Source organism: Pygocentrus nattereri, chromosome 1 (genome assembly GCF_015220715.1).
Source record: "Pygocentrus nattereri isolate fPygNat1 chromosome 1, fPygNat1.pri, whole genome shotgun sequence".
Taxonomy (NCBI): Eukaryota; Metazoa; Chordata; class Actinopteri; order Characiformes; family Serrasalmidae; genus Pygocentrus; species Pygocentrus nattereri.
In genome coordinates this window covers 3,656,865-3,671,614 of record NC_051211.1, presented here as the reverse complement: position 1 = coordinate 3,671,614, position 14,750 = coordinate 3,656,865, and the positions used below count along the sequence as shown (strand labels likewise).

Below are 14,750 nucleotides of genomic sequence, written 5' to 3'. Positions count from 1 at the left end.
GCGGCAGACGAGCGATTATTAAAGAAGTAGCTCAGCCGCTCAGGTAATCGGCTTCGTTTGCGCGTCCGTAACACTGAAAACTACCGTTACAGATTCCGCCATGAGCATTTTTACTGCTGCTTGTTGCCCCACACTGTTGTAAAGTTCTGTCTACTGGCGCGTGAACACGTCAGAAACAGGTATCGATATCCCCATCACTGATTCCAATACTGCGTTTCGGTGCCAGTATCGGCGCTGATACCAATACTGGTACAGAACTGATAACGGAAACGTTTATTATTCTGGCTCCAACCACTTATCGATTTCAGCAGAACCTGACCATTCACAGCACAAGAATAACACAAACTGGGGTGATTTCTATGGTCATTTCTACAGTTAAATAATAGCATTTGGTTGATATAACCTGTTTTTTTTACCGCAGCCCATTTACAGCACTGGATTAACATAATCTGGGGGTAGTTTTCAGATGCTGCCCTGTTTTCTATCACTAAGTAGAAGAAGCTCCATGAGACCTTTATTGATGGATAGATTCCGATCAAGAGCCAGTCTTTATGGCCACTGTATGCAAAAAATCTAAAGTCCAAAAGTCCAGTCCTGGTTTCACTTCATGACCTATTAAGCTGAAAAACGCGCAGTTCGCGTCGGATATTCCAACCCAAGCGTGTCCTTTCTCACAAAAACCACTCTGGCTTCGTGAGATCGTGTTCGTTGCGTCAGAACCAATGTGGCGACAACTTTCCTGAACGCCAGAAATGGCATTTATTTTTTTAGGCAGAGACACAGATGAACCACTTAACAGGGAGAATAATCCTCTCCAAAGACGCCAGACTCGTCCAAAACCCGTGGAGCTTTAAAAGGCCTTTCTGATGTGGTCGGCTCCACCGTGACATCAGCGAAAAACGTAGCATGACACATTCGAATGGACGGAAAATCCAGCATGTCGTGAATCATGCGCATAATTACCCACAGTAAACGACTTCTTCAAAGGAGAATTCCACCACTATTTCAAAATTTCGGCGCAATACTCTCAATAAGATGCAAACAAAGTGAGAGCGGTTTGGTGTGAAGCGCTCAGTTCTAGAGAAACTTACAGAGTCAGAACTGTTCACAGTGGTGGTGATAGGAACCAGACGTCCACCTCTAAAAGACTCCTCGGAGAAAATTATGGCACAAATATATTTTATTTTCTAACATCTGTGGCACCTTTTAACAACAGTTTTATGATAACAGTTGGGCTTATATATATATTAAGATTAATTAAGATTAAGAGACCCTTATTAGTCCCACAATGGGGAAATTCCACCTCCGCATTTAACCCATCTGTGAAGTGAAACACCACATACACACTAGTGAGCACACACACACTAGGGGGCAGTGAGCACACTTGCCCGGAGCGGTGGGCAGCCCTATCCACGGCGCCCGGGGAGCAGTTGGGGGTTAGGTGTCTTGCTCAAGGACACCTCAGTCATGTGCTGTCAGCTCTGGGGATCGAACCGGCGACCTTCCGGTCACAAGGCTGGATCCCTAACCTAATATATATATATATATATACACACACACAAAATTGTCTAATTTACCCCTATGTTACCATCATCAGCATTACATATAGATCTCAAAACACACGTGAAGGTTCACTGGTGGTTTTGGACAGTAAAGAAAATGGCTATATTTGAGTTGTAGACACGTCACCAGTCGGTACGTTTCTCTCCAAATGAGCACTTCACATCATGACCACAGGAAAAAAATCTGAAAATTTGGTGAAATTCTCCTTTCAGAGGACAAAACACCACTTTCAGCCAAGCAAATGCTCAAAGGTATGCTTGTAGAATGAATAAGCAAGGCAATGCATCCACTGTGATCTAGCAGCTGTCTGAACCTGCGAGACAGTGGCATCATTTCAACACGTGATGTAATGGACAGGCAACGTTTCCAGACCAAAATCAGAAATAAGCTGAATTACAGACAGAAAACCTGTTAGGGGATATCGACTTACCGAGAATTTCATCAAAGATTTTATACAATCCAGGGACGTAAGTGATCTCCCGCAAGTTCATTCCGATCTCTTCATCAAAAACCCACATTTGCTGGAAAGAACACAGACAAGAAGTACAGATCAAACTGAGTGCAGGGAGTAAAAGCAGAGCTGTTTGGGCTCGAGTCTCACTCGGAGGGCAGTTTGACATCTGTTTATGCATGAGCCATATCTGTTTATGCATGAGCCATATCTGTTTATGCATGAGCCAAACTCAATCACAGTGCAATCAAGTCTATTATGCTTGTTTTAAAGGACACTACTCGATCTTTTGCTTCCGTTTCCGATCACAGGAAAAACGTCTGGAGTGTTGAAATCCGTGACGATTAGTAACGTAAAGACTTCAATACGGCGTCAAACCATCAAAACAATGAGGAAATGTAAACTGCATGTCTGATACGCCGCCTGCTGCCTTCTCAGCATCTCTCATTTACCATCTTTTCAGGAAATCACTGTCAGCCACCTGTATGCAGCCTATCAGTGGGAGTGGAGGGGCGTGGCTTGTGCTATGGACCCACCCACCCTCAAACGACTAGGCCAGGGGTCGCAACCCAAATTTTTAAGAAGAACCTTTCAGCAGAAATCAAACCGCCTTGGGAGCCGCAACACTGAGTCCGTTTTACCGTGGCGGCTGGAAATGTGTCTCAGTGTGTGCTGATGCTCTAATATAGGATAAAAAATTTAATATAAACGAAAGCGCAGACGCACTTCGCTCTGCTTTAAGCTTCGGCTCAGCTACAGCTGCTTTTCTCGCATCTCCAGCAGGAAACTTCTCCACAAAAGTAGAACAGTTTCTTGTAAAACGTCTCTCAGCGTTCGACTTTTTACGAGGCTGAAGTCGCTTCTAATTCGCCAGATTCTCGTTCGAATTTTCCAGTTCCACCTTAAATAGTGCCAGAATGTAACTGCTGAACCATTTAAGGTGGAACAGGACAATTCGAATGAGAAACCGACTTCAGCTGTGTGACTTTTTGTGTTTGGTAGTTTCTCATTGCACATTAAATGTATCAGGAAACCAGCTGGAGCGTTGATAAACACATATAAGCCAATTTGTCTCCAAATTATCGACGTCCGTCTTAAATCTCTCTCTTTGTCATGTCGTTAGCTACTATCTGGGTGAGACTGTTGTCGGTGTTGCTATGGTGACCAGCCGTCTGCGCTGGTCTTCAGGGTTAAAGGGTGGATCAGCAGTTCTACATTAACTCCAGCGTTTAAGACCATTTACTGTTAAACTGTGTTGATGATCAGCAGAGCTTTATTTTACTGTAGAGGAGGATTATTTTATTATTACCTAACAGTCTAATTCTGCTGCGGAGCCACATGTTGCTCACCCCTGGACTAGGCTTTACTTATAAATTCTAGGTTTTGTGATTTTTGGGGTTTGTAAATTTAACAATAAAAATGACCAACATCAGATAAATATTAAAAAAGTGAAACACTGATAATAAAAATACATAAAAACCAGGAGAAAATATAAAACAGTGATTAAAGCGTAACTAAAATGTAAAAGTTATCCAAATCAAAAGACGATAAATAAAACAAAAGGAGGATAAGATCAAAAAAGGAAACTAAGATGAATTAAAATGACCGAAATAATAATAAAATAATCATAATAAAACAAGAATGAAAATGTGAATAATAAATAAATAAACAAATAAATGAATGAATGGGGAAAAAAAATAATCTAACTAAAATAATTAAGATTAAGTAATAAAACTAATAAAATTAAGTAAAGCAGCGTGTCAGACAGCAAACAAGCCAGTCAGGTTAACCACGAACTGGGGATGTGAGCGTCTGAGTGGCGGTGGTCTTATTTACTTCTCTCGGTGCTTTTCCACCACGGAAACATTTTGTGGGGTTGTGACTGGCTTTGCGGCATTTTTCTCAGGTTGCCTGTGTTTATTTATTTGCAGCTCAGGTGTCGTCGTTTTGATGAAAGTGTTTTCTACGTTTGCAGCGCATTTATGCGTTTGCATTTAATGGTACGGTGAATAGGGTCTTGTCAACCACTGAAGATGTAAACATGCTGTGCAAAAACAGCCGAATCTGAATTCCCTGTTTTTTACGTTTACGGCATTTGGCTGACGCTCTTATCCAGAGCGACTTACGGTTTGATCATTTTACACAGGAAGGCGAAGGTGGTGTTGGGAGTCTTGCCCAAGGACTCTTATTGGTTTAGTGTAGGGTGGTTACCCAGGTGGGGCATTGAACCCCAGTCTACAGTGTAGAAGGCGGAGGTGTTACCCACTACACTGTCCAACCACTGTTTTTGTGATGTCACTTAAACCAACAAATCTGTCTATCCACGCCACGACGGTAGAGTCAGCCCCAGCCATTAAGGCTGACGCTATACGCTTCCCAAGAGGACAGAAATATCCTAAACGAGATCTCCTCTTGATCTCAGCTATTTCTCCTAGACACAGTGAAGAGATCAGAGTGAGACAAAACTCACTTTGATCAAAATGTGACGTAACTCTTCAGTGCCGGACTCGTCTCAACCCGTCTCCACCCCTGAACGATATCTCCTCGAGAAAAGTGCGAGGTCTCGTGCAAAAGGAGAACTCATGCGTCTCTCATTCGTCACCGGAATTTCTCAGTGATCCCTCATTAATGTAATACTGAGTTCTGCTTTATTTCTCGGAGATCCTCTGGGTCGGTCTGAATGAGGCACAGCCAAACAGAACAGAGCTCATTTACATACATCTGTCTTAAAGGATCAATAACCAGCACAGCCTGTTTGATCCTGAGGGATAACGTCAGGCTGGAAAATGGTCAGGTGAACACGAGTTATGGCTGATGCATTAAACCCCACAAACCTCAAGGGAAGCTCTATTCTGACTGGTTGCCCCACTGAAAAGGAGTCCAGGCTGAAACTCACCGTCTGTGTTCACAAAGATTTTTGCCAGTCTGACGGAACACATTCCGATTATAGATTAAAACTGAGGTGTTTATTCTCACTGCACTCAACAATCTGACGGAAAAGCTCTGTTTACATGCTCACTACAAGTAATCTGATCCAAAATTACACATGCGCAGAGAACCGCTTGGACGTTACCATGACAACCAGCATCACGTGAGTCCACTCAGAGTGAGATGAGCAGCAGTGAGCAGTGATTGTGTTTTTAGCTGCTTTAAAATGACGTCAGACTCAGGAAAACGTCCTTCACACGTCCTCATTAAAGAAGGCCGAGAGGAAGACGTCGTGCGCTGAGACACATAAGCTGGACGTCCGTCCCACCGCCGTCTTTTAAAGACCAGAGCATGAACTTCGTCTCCTCTGCAGACCAGTTTCTGCTCCGCCGTGTTGAACGGTATAAACTCTCACTGTGACGCGACGCACAAGCAGAACAGACTTAAACGTTCCGATAGGGAATGTAATCGGATACAGACGTTTACACGGATATTATTCTTCTATTTAATGGATTATTTACAGGATTATCCACGTTGTTCAGTCGGATAGGAATTGCATTCTGAATGGTGTCAATCAGACTAGACTATTCCGCCTGAGTGTTTACATGGACTGTATAACTTATTTATGAATCGGCGAGACTAAACCTCACGCATAGGCAGTTAACGTGTTGGTTTTTGTGACATCACGAAAAACACAATGTACAACATGCATATAACATCCATAAATGAACCGCGTGCCCTTGGAAGAACGCATTTTGAAACTTCAACCAACCCTACATCAAACGCTTAACTGAGCCAAGCCTCACCTGAGTGACGGGCTCCACCGAGCCGATGTAGGTGTCTGGACGGAGCAGGATGTGCTCCAGCTGAGTTTTCTTCTGGTACACACGCTCCACAGACATCTTCTTGGAGCTCTCCTTCTTCGGCGGCTCGCTTTTCCCACCTTCGCTTTTGCCGTTCGCCTCCTCCTTCTTGGCAGCATTGTTCTTATCAAAGAGGGTCTGTTGTTAGACACAGTGGCACAACTTTTGTTGCAGTTACAGAAAGACTCCAGGGCTCATTTAACACCTAACAGAAAGCTCTGCACAAGCACAACGTATGCACAACACGCACATTTTAAACGCCAAGAAAAGTGAGCTTATGCTCTTCTCCAGATCTTCCACTACTGATTGTCATACTGCGAATACTACGACACTGACAGGATCCAGCATTGAGCCAGTCACAGAGTTTAAGGCTCAGTCCCATTATACCCTTCGCCCCTACCACTGAGCCCCTAGCCCTCCGTATTGCAAATATTCACTAGAAGTAGCTGACGTCTCATTAGCTAGCTAGTGAAATTACCCGTTCCACCTTAAATAATCCAGCAGTTCTGACGCCTGAAGTGCCAGAACGTAACTGCTGCGCCATTTAAGGTGGAACAGGAAAATTCAAACGAGAATCTGGTGAATATCTGACTTCCGCTTCACATCACTGAAGAATTAGGAGGGGGGGTGATAATAAATAACTGCCCCCCTCTTTGAAGGCGTATGATCCCTAAATGTAACTAAAGTCCAGCAGTGAGGAGCTGAACTTTCCCCTCCTCTGCTGTCCCTGCAGACGGGCAGGGTCGCCTACAGAGCGGCGCTGGTAGCTGTTAATGAAGTGATGCTCTGTTTATTTGAGGGTCTCATTTCAGAGGGAAGATCTCAACCACTGCCCTGTAGCTCAGGTCCAAGAGGTAGGGGTAAAAAGCAGGTAATTGGGCCTGTCTCATATTAATAAACTGGTGACTAAGTTCAGACAGAGGCTTTATTCCTATATCGGAATAAAACTACGCCAGTCAAGGCGACTTTACTACCAGTACTGGACTACGGTGAAGCAGCCTGTAGACATGCGTCCACCAGCTAGACTCAATCAATCAATCTGCCTTGTGATTCATTACTGGCAACCCTCACAGCGCTCACCACTGCAGGCGGGATGAAAACGCTGGGTGGTCCCCACTAGCAGCACTACAGTAAACGCACTGGCTTATTTTTATTTATAAATCTCTGCGGCCGGACGCCAGCTTACATCTCATCAACGATCTCTATAAATAACAGAGACCTGCTCTAATAACTGGATCACCTGTCAGGTATCTAGAGTTCTGCTTAACTGGCAAAATCTGCTTTTAGCTGCAGAGCACCGGTGAGCCGGAATTCCCTACAGGAGTCCAAACTTTTAGGCTTTGTTCACACAGCAGGCTGAATTGGCCCAGATCTGATTTTCTTCTTCATATGTGTGTCTGTGTGTGAGTGTGAACAGCATAAAAAACACACTGAATCTAATATTTTCAGTTCTGGTTTGAGACGCTTCCGTATGTGGTACTGGAATCCGATCCATATCTGATCTGCGGCAATGCGACCGAGTATTCCGTGCGACTTCTACGCCAATCCAACCTGACGTGCATCGTATCCTCTAACCACCTTCAGACAGCCTGTAACTGTTTTAGTTGAGTTTAACTTTTCCTGTCTCCTTTTTAACTTGATTATTGTTTTATTTTTATCTTCTATTTACTTTTTCGTTCCCAATAATTTAACCACGACTCTATTATTAGTTAATTAATTATATGTTTATTCTTTCATTCATCATCTTTAAACACTAAATCTAGGGGCGCGGCAGCAGCTGGGAGAGCAGAGAATCCCGGACGACTCATTTCGGGAAACCCCGAGCCGCTTCCAGGCCAACTTGGAGATATAATCCCTCCAGCAGGTCTTAGGACGACCTCAGCGTCTCGTCCCAGTAGGGTAAACCCCCACCGGGAGGCGCCCGGGGGGCCTGAACCCCCTCGACTGGCTCCTCTCACTGTGGCGGAGTGGCAGCTCTACTCCGAGCTCCTCCCGGACGACCGAGCTCCGTATAACCACGCAGAGTTTATTTATTTACTGTTCTTTATTTATCACCTTTTAATCTTTTTGCTTGACTGTTTTAAGTTAGTTTGTCCATTTGTGCTTTTATGCTGAAATCCTGTTAACTGGTTTTATTTGAATCTTAACTGTTCTCAATCCTTTTTCCATTCATCTTGGCGTCTCTGTTGCTTTTGTTTGCGTATTTTCGTTTAATTTTAGTTTAACTTGATCGACTTCCACTTCAATTTCCTCTTCCTTCCCTTTAATATCGGCAATGCTCGGCCACAATGAAAACGAGGGTCGCTCTCAGTGCATTTCTGAGTAAAAATAAAGCTTGACTGACCGATTGACTGTTAAATGTCTCTGTGCTGGTAAAGAGAAGGCAGTTTGAGGCAGTCGTGGGCTGGAGGTCAGGGAACTGGCCCTGTGACCGGAAGGTCGCCGGTTCGATCCCCAGAGCCGACAGTCCATGACTGAGGTGTCCTTGAGCAAGACACCCGACCCCCAACTGCTCCCCGGGCGCCGTGGATTGGGCTGCCCACTGCTCCGGGCAAGTGTGCTCACTGCCCCCTAGTGTGTGTGCTCACTAGTGTGTATGTGGTGTTTCAGTTCACGGATGGGTTAAATGTGGAGGTGGAATTTCCCCGTTTGTGGGATTAATAAAGTATCACTTAACTTAAATAAGAACTGACTCATGTCAGCTTTACACCCAGAAATCCACGAGCCAGAATCCTACAAAAACGACCAAACCTACAACTGAACGGCTGAGCAGACGCTTCACCACCTACACTGTGAAAAAATAAACAAACATGTTGTTTCGACTTTAAAAACAGTTTACAGACACCTGCTCTTCTGCCCCGCCGCCGTTTCCCCCCCGACACGAAGGGCATCCGTAGTGATGAGCTAATAACAGCCTCTACTCTTCCGGGAGGGCTTCAGACTAGACACTGTAGCATTGCTGTGAGGATCTGATTGCACGCACACAAGCGTGTCAGTAAGGTAAGGAACTTGTGCTGGATGATCAGCTCTGGATCACTCCAGCTCACATGGTTATAGTGTAAATATGCTCTTTTATAAGCCTAATACAGTGATAAGCACTAGAAACAAACATGTTAGAGTAAAGAACGGGAAAATAACAGAGTAATAACACAATTTTTAATGCAATGGCTCTCCAAGAAATCTAGTTTGAACAGGCGATCAGCCGAGACATGTTTGGTTTGGTTTTTTAGTTGCGCAGTGTATATAAAGCATAGCTATGCACTACTAGATGCCACGTTGGGTCCAGACAGGCATGTTAATGGCACCACCACTGTAGGGCGGTCAGCATCGCCGCTGGACCGCATTCAGGACCATTAGAGAGCGGCAGTTTAATAAAGATACTGTCCAAAATTCCACTATTTCAGGAATACCGCTCTCAGAAAGTGGGATTGGATTATATAACGGAGGGAACGCGGTGACCCACGCTCATGTCTGTGTGATGTTTATGTGTAGATGTGGCCGTGTGGTCAATGAGGCCCAGAGAACCTGTTGATGTGATGGTTTTTCCTCTGGTTTTATATGAAGCTTATTTCATTTAATCGTCTATTCAGGGGGTCTTAACTTTAGGTAGTAGTTATTTTTTCCCGTTCCACCTTAAATGGTGCCGCTTCAGGCACCAGAAAGAGACGGCTGCGACGCAGGCTGAATGCTTTCCTGCTGGTCCGGACGGCTAATTATCACAATCAGTTATTAAAGGTAATGAAAGCTCCCGAGAGCTGATCCCAGCAGCCTGGATTAATCTGAGTCTGAGGATTAACACCAAACAAACTTGGTGAAAATCGGTGGAGTTGTAAGGAAGTTGTGGCTGATTTAATCCCGAGACTCTTCGTCTCTCAATACGAGTGAACTTGTTCAGAAGCGGATCTTGACCTCTCCAACATGGTGGACGGTCAGACGTATCACATAGAGAACAACAGGCAATGCGGCATCTAGGAATGCATATCTATGACCTAAAGGCTAATATATGGGGGGGGGGGGGGGCAGTCGTGGGCTGGAGGTTAGGGAACTGGCCCTGTGACCGGAAGCTTGCCGGTTCAATCCCCTCGGCCAACAGTCCATGACTGAGGTGTCCTTGAGCAAGACACCTAACCCCCAACTGCTCCCCGGGCACCGTGGATAGGGCTGCCCACTGTTCCAGGCAAGTGTGCTCACTGCCCCCTAGTGTATGTGTTCACTAGTGTGCATGCATGTGGGTCTAATTTCACAGTGTGCAAGCACAGTGACCATTGGTTCTAGATAAATAAATAACTCCATGTCACCCAAAAAAGCTTTTGGCCAATACAGACTTCCATTGCGTTGCAGCTTCAGCGCCAAACTGATTAAACCAACTTCAGAAACCAAACATGTCTTGGCTGATCAACCAGCCCTTTAACACTGCTTTTATCCAGCTCATCATTACTAGGCAGTTCAGTTGTGATCAAGCCACCTACTTCAGCTTAGCTGCGTTTTCTATCAGTTCATATATTAATTAGTCCAAACAGATCCAAATATACGCCTGCTGATAAGTCAGTCCTGACACTTTCAGGTGCACCTATTGCTGACGGAGGCGGATCCAGCTTGAACATTCTACACAGAGAAGCACTGACCAATGGAATTGGACAGTCTGGAGCAGCACATGACCATAAGGACACCCTGCCCAATGCCCAGTGTGGGCTAGAGTGGTACAAAGCCCCCCAGCACTGAGCTGTGGAGCAGTGTTCTCTGGAGTGATGGAGCTCCATCCAGTACCTTTGGGATGAGTCTGTGATCCAGAACTGACCACCCAACATCAGTACCCGACCTCACTCATGCTCAACCAAATCCTCACAGCAATGTTCCAACATCTCAAAGCCTTCCAGAAGAGTAGAGGCAGTTACTGCAGCACAAACTCACTATTACTGCCCTAAATGTCAGAAGAAAGGCTGGATGAGAAGGTGTCTCAGTAGCTAGCTACAAACTTTTGGATCTAAAACTACTAAAATTCTACATAATTAACTGATTAAGACGTAAACAAAGTCATTCAGGGAAATGTGGCGTGAAATGCTCCTTTGTAGAAATGTTCAGAGCCATAACTGCTCACAGTGATGATGATAGGAACCAGACGTCTCACGGTTTCATGGGTACGTGTAGGACACTGTGAGGCAAAACAGCCCCCAAAGAAAACGTGTATTCCAGATTTACGACTATTTTACCGTCATCAGCATCCCATATAAAACCTCAGAGACTCGTGTAGGTTCTCTGGTGGGTCTGGGTGGTGAATAAAATGTCTATATTTGTGTTGACGTCACGGTGACCCCTGGTTCCTATCACTCCCATTGTAAATACATCTGAAGTTGGCAAGTTTGTCCAATTAATCGTGTAACACCCAGCCACTCTGGATGACTCTGTTTACACCCGAACCCTTTAATTCCGCTGAAATGTTTGGAAAAATGGGTGAAATTTCCTTTGAATGTGCCTTAAGTCCGAACCCGGCTGCCCAGCCGTTGCTCGTCCACAGAGAAGTTCAGTTTACTCGGCTGCCCCCGTTTATCACTATTTAATCAATAACACTGAGCGGCTGCTCCCAAAACAGCCAAGACCCGCACTCTTTACACCTCAAACCCCTCCTGCTCACTTCTCATTTACCCGAGTGAAAGCAGCAAATTGAAAAAGCTTCCAGAAGAAACTCAAATCTCAAACAAAAGAGCTTTGGAGAGCTGCTTTTGTTAGCTGTAGGTTACAACGGGTCCTGTTAGCCAGGCTAGCCCGCTCCTGAGGTGAACGCGACCAAACAACGGCTCAATGTGTATTAATGTCAGATCGAAATGACCCGAACCACATCTTAAAACTACTAAATTTGATTTTTCTCGATTTTTTGCGCACTTCGCGAACTATATTTGGTCATCTGTAAGAGTTAACATCCCAAACAGCAGGCTAAGCTAATTCAGCACGAAGCTGAAGTCGGCTTCTCGTTCGAACTTCCCCGTTCCACCTTAACTGGCGCGGCGGTTACCGTCCGGCGCCTCAAACGCCAGAACGTTAACTGCGGACTATTTAAGGCGGAACGGGGAAATTCGAACAGGCAAGCCGGCTAAGGCTGCTAACGTTAGCCAGCGGGCTCAGCGCGCATTTCCTGAAGAGAAAAAGATAGTTAGCTAACCTGGCTACGGTAATAACGGCAACACCGTGCGAGCGTTTACACGTTTACAACGCGTTTATTACACGATTATTAATCATCATTTTTCTTTTTAACTCACCACCCAGGTCAAAGCCCCGCTTCCTGCAGCACCGTTGGACATTTTCCTATTGTGTCTTCCAAGGCTGGTGTGATGTTTAGCTTAAAAAAATGATCAGTCTTCGTAAAAAAAATTCCATAAATTCAGCTATATGGCCTCAAACGCTGTCTCCCATGTGAACCGTGCAGGAGAGCTGGAAAAATGGACGGTGTTTTTTTTCCGAGGAGGCGGTTACATGGAGACGGTTATCCCGCAGAGGCGAGTGATATTTCGGCTATTGTTAAAATCGACGACCGCTTACTTACGGCACAAGGCCCGGATGTCCTACTACTACAACTAAGTCAGGAGACTTCTTTACCGGCTAGAAAGCATTCACAGTACAAAACACACGCATTACTTTTTCCGTAACATCCTTATAATGTAAAAAAACGAGAACATTCCCTCCGCTGCGATGCCCTTTTCATGCGCGCCGCTGGATTATCGCCACATTCCTGGATTTTCATTCAGAAACAATAAACAGTGCCGCTACGTCCGTCCGGCTTCAGACGAGCCCCGGAGCCCCGGCCGACCAATAGGAACCGAGGAAATCCGAGGCGCCGCCGAATGGACCAATAGGAATCGAGAAAGCCCACCCTGCGTATACACACACGGCAACGGGAGGCAGATTTAAGCCGCGGCCGACACCACAAACTCCCCTGATGAATGGGCGTCTATCGGCGGTGTGGTTTTGGACGCAGCTTTAGACTAGAAAAGCGCAGGAATGCAGAGCGATTGGCAGCCTAATCAAACCCAGCGTGGCCGCTATGGCGTCTGCCAAGCGGTTACTATCTCAGAACCTGTAGAGAGGAGAATTCCCGCAGGTTTCTTCTCTCCCAGTTTCCTCGAACACCAGGGGGCGCTCCCGAGCGAGTGCAAAATGAATGAGGTTGATGTGGAGCAAAATCGTGGTTTATGAAATGCTGAAGCATTTTTAATGTTAGGGAATGCGGTCATTTCCCGAACACAGAGCAGCAGGAGTCATTTTCACACCGCGGTCATATTTTTAAGCGGTTTTAAACTCGAGTTATAGGGGTTTAAAACGTCCGTGCCAGTGAGCTGCTCCGCTCGCCAACCAATCAGTGCTCAGTGGCAGTACAGCTCACCTTCTGCTGCCCTTTTTTTAAAATTAAATACATTATCCTAGTTTCTAAAATTAAAGAAACGTTCTGGGAAAGTGATTAGAAACTATTTTAACTGTTCGTTTTTAGCCTTTGAGCTCTGTTTAGCCCATTCATTAAGGACTCGCTCGCCAGCGCCCTCTGCTGTTGAGAAGTCCTGTTTTTGATATAACGGGCGTAACAGGAAGAGGCCAGACTCCTCATAAACTGGCTCTGGCTACTAAACTATTTTGGGTGGCTGCTAAGGTGTTGCTATGTGGTTGCTGTGGTATCCCAGGTGGTTGCTAGAGTGTTGCTAGGGTTTCCCAGGTGGTTGCTAGGTGGTTGCTACTGTATCCCAGGTGGTTGCTAGGGTGTTGCTAGGCAGTTGGGTTACTATGGTATCCCAGGCAGTTGCTAGGTGGTTGCTAGGGTGTTGCTAGGTGGTTGTTGCTGTGGTATCCTGGGTGGTTGCTAGGGTGTTGCTAGGTGGATGCTATGGTTCTCTACATTGTTAATAGGGTAATGGACTTGTATCAACATGGCATATGTTGGGTGCACAATGGGGGGGGGGGGTCATTTAAGGATGATTGTATGGAATTTAAATGCATAAGCTGTGGGAAAAGTTCACTTAATTTAGTCAAGCGACTGAAATAAACTGTAAAAATTGCTACAGATGAAAGCTGCTTTACATATGTAAATACAGTACTGTGTGAAGGTTTTAGGCGTCTAAGCAAATGTTTAACCAGTTGACCTCAGCAGTGAGTTTATCACAATATACATTAGAATAAAGTCGTATTCATAATTCAAATAAACAGAAAAACTATAAAAAGTAACAAGAATTTCTCGGGTCCATATTTTTCCTCGACACCTTCACAGCCGCCACAGAGACTCGTTAATGTCATCAATTACATCATGAGCTCAATTTACTGAGCACTGATTGGTCAAACCAGGAGCTGCTTTTTAACTACATATAATACTGGACTTCCTCGAGGAGAGACTTGGAGATGGGTCAACACACACACCAACATCCAGAAAATCACTGTTTACTATACACACAGTGTCTTGGGTGCCTCAGACTTTCACATAGCACTGTATATATTAAGGGGGCAGTTCCACTGATTTTTTCTTACTGTTGTTTCATCAAAATTACCTATGAAAACTCCAAAGACGTGTGGGTTCTCTGGTGGTTCTGGATGGTAAATAAAACGGCTATATCTGTGTTGTAGTCATGGCGACCCCTGGTTCCCATCACCACCACTGTAAAGAACCTCAAGTCTCTACGATCACCCACTTCACACCAAACCACCCTGAACGACTCTGTTTACATCTCAATCGCTTATGCAAAAAAGGTAAAACAAAAGGTGGAATTCCCTCAACATTTACATTTACGGCATTTGGCTGACACTCTTATCCAGAGCGACTTACAGTTTGAACATTTTATATAGGTAGGTTAAGGTGGTGTTAGGAGTCTTGCCCAAGGACTCTTATTGGTATAGTGTAGGGTGCTTGCCCAGGTGGGGATTGAACCCCAGTCTACAGGGCAGAAGGCAGAGGTGTTACCCACTACACTAAC

General features: G+C 45.1%; 1 protein-coding gene across 2 annotated transcripts in view; it reads right to left on the bottom strand.

Moving 5' to 3' along the window:
• top2b (DNA topoisomerase II beta) overlaps nt 1-12,586 on the bottom strand; it is a 64,043-nt gene extending 51,457 nt beyond the window's left edge. Inside the window, exons 1-3 of one of the 2 annotated variants that reach the window (XM_037539774.1) lie at nt 12,060-12,586; nt 5,749-5,943; nt 1,994-2,084 (exon numbers count right to left, since the gene is read on the bottom strand). In XM_037539774.1, the coding sequence (XP_037395671.1) occupies nt 1,994-2,084; nt 5,749-5,943; nt 12,060-12,101 (328 nt within the window). In that variant the 5' untranslated portion in view covers nt 12,102-12,586. The remainder of the gene's footprint in view (nt 1-1,993; nt 2,085-5,748; nt 5,944-12,059) is intronic. The other variant, XM_037539778.1, reaches the window with a different exon arrangement.
• Between the last annotated feature and the right edge of the window lie 2,164 nt (nt 12,587-14,750).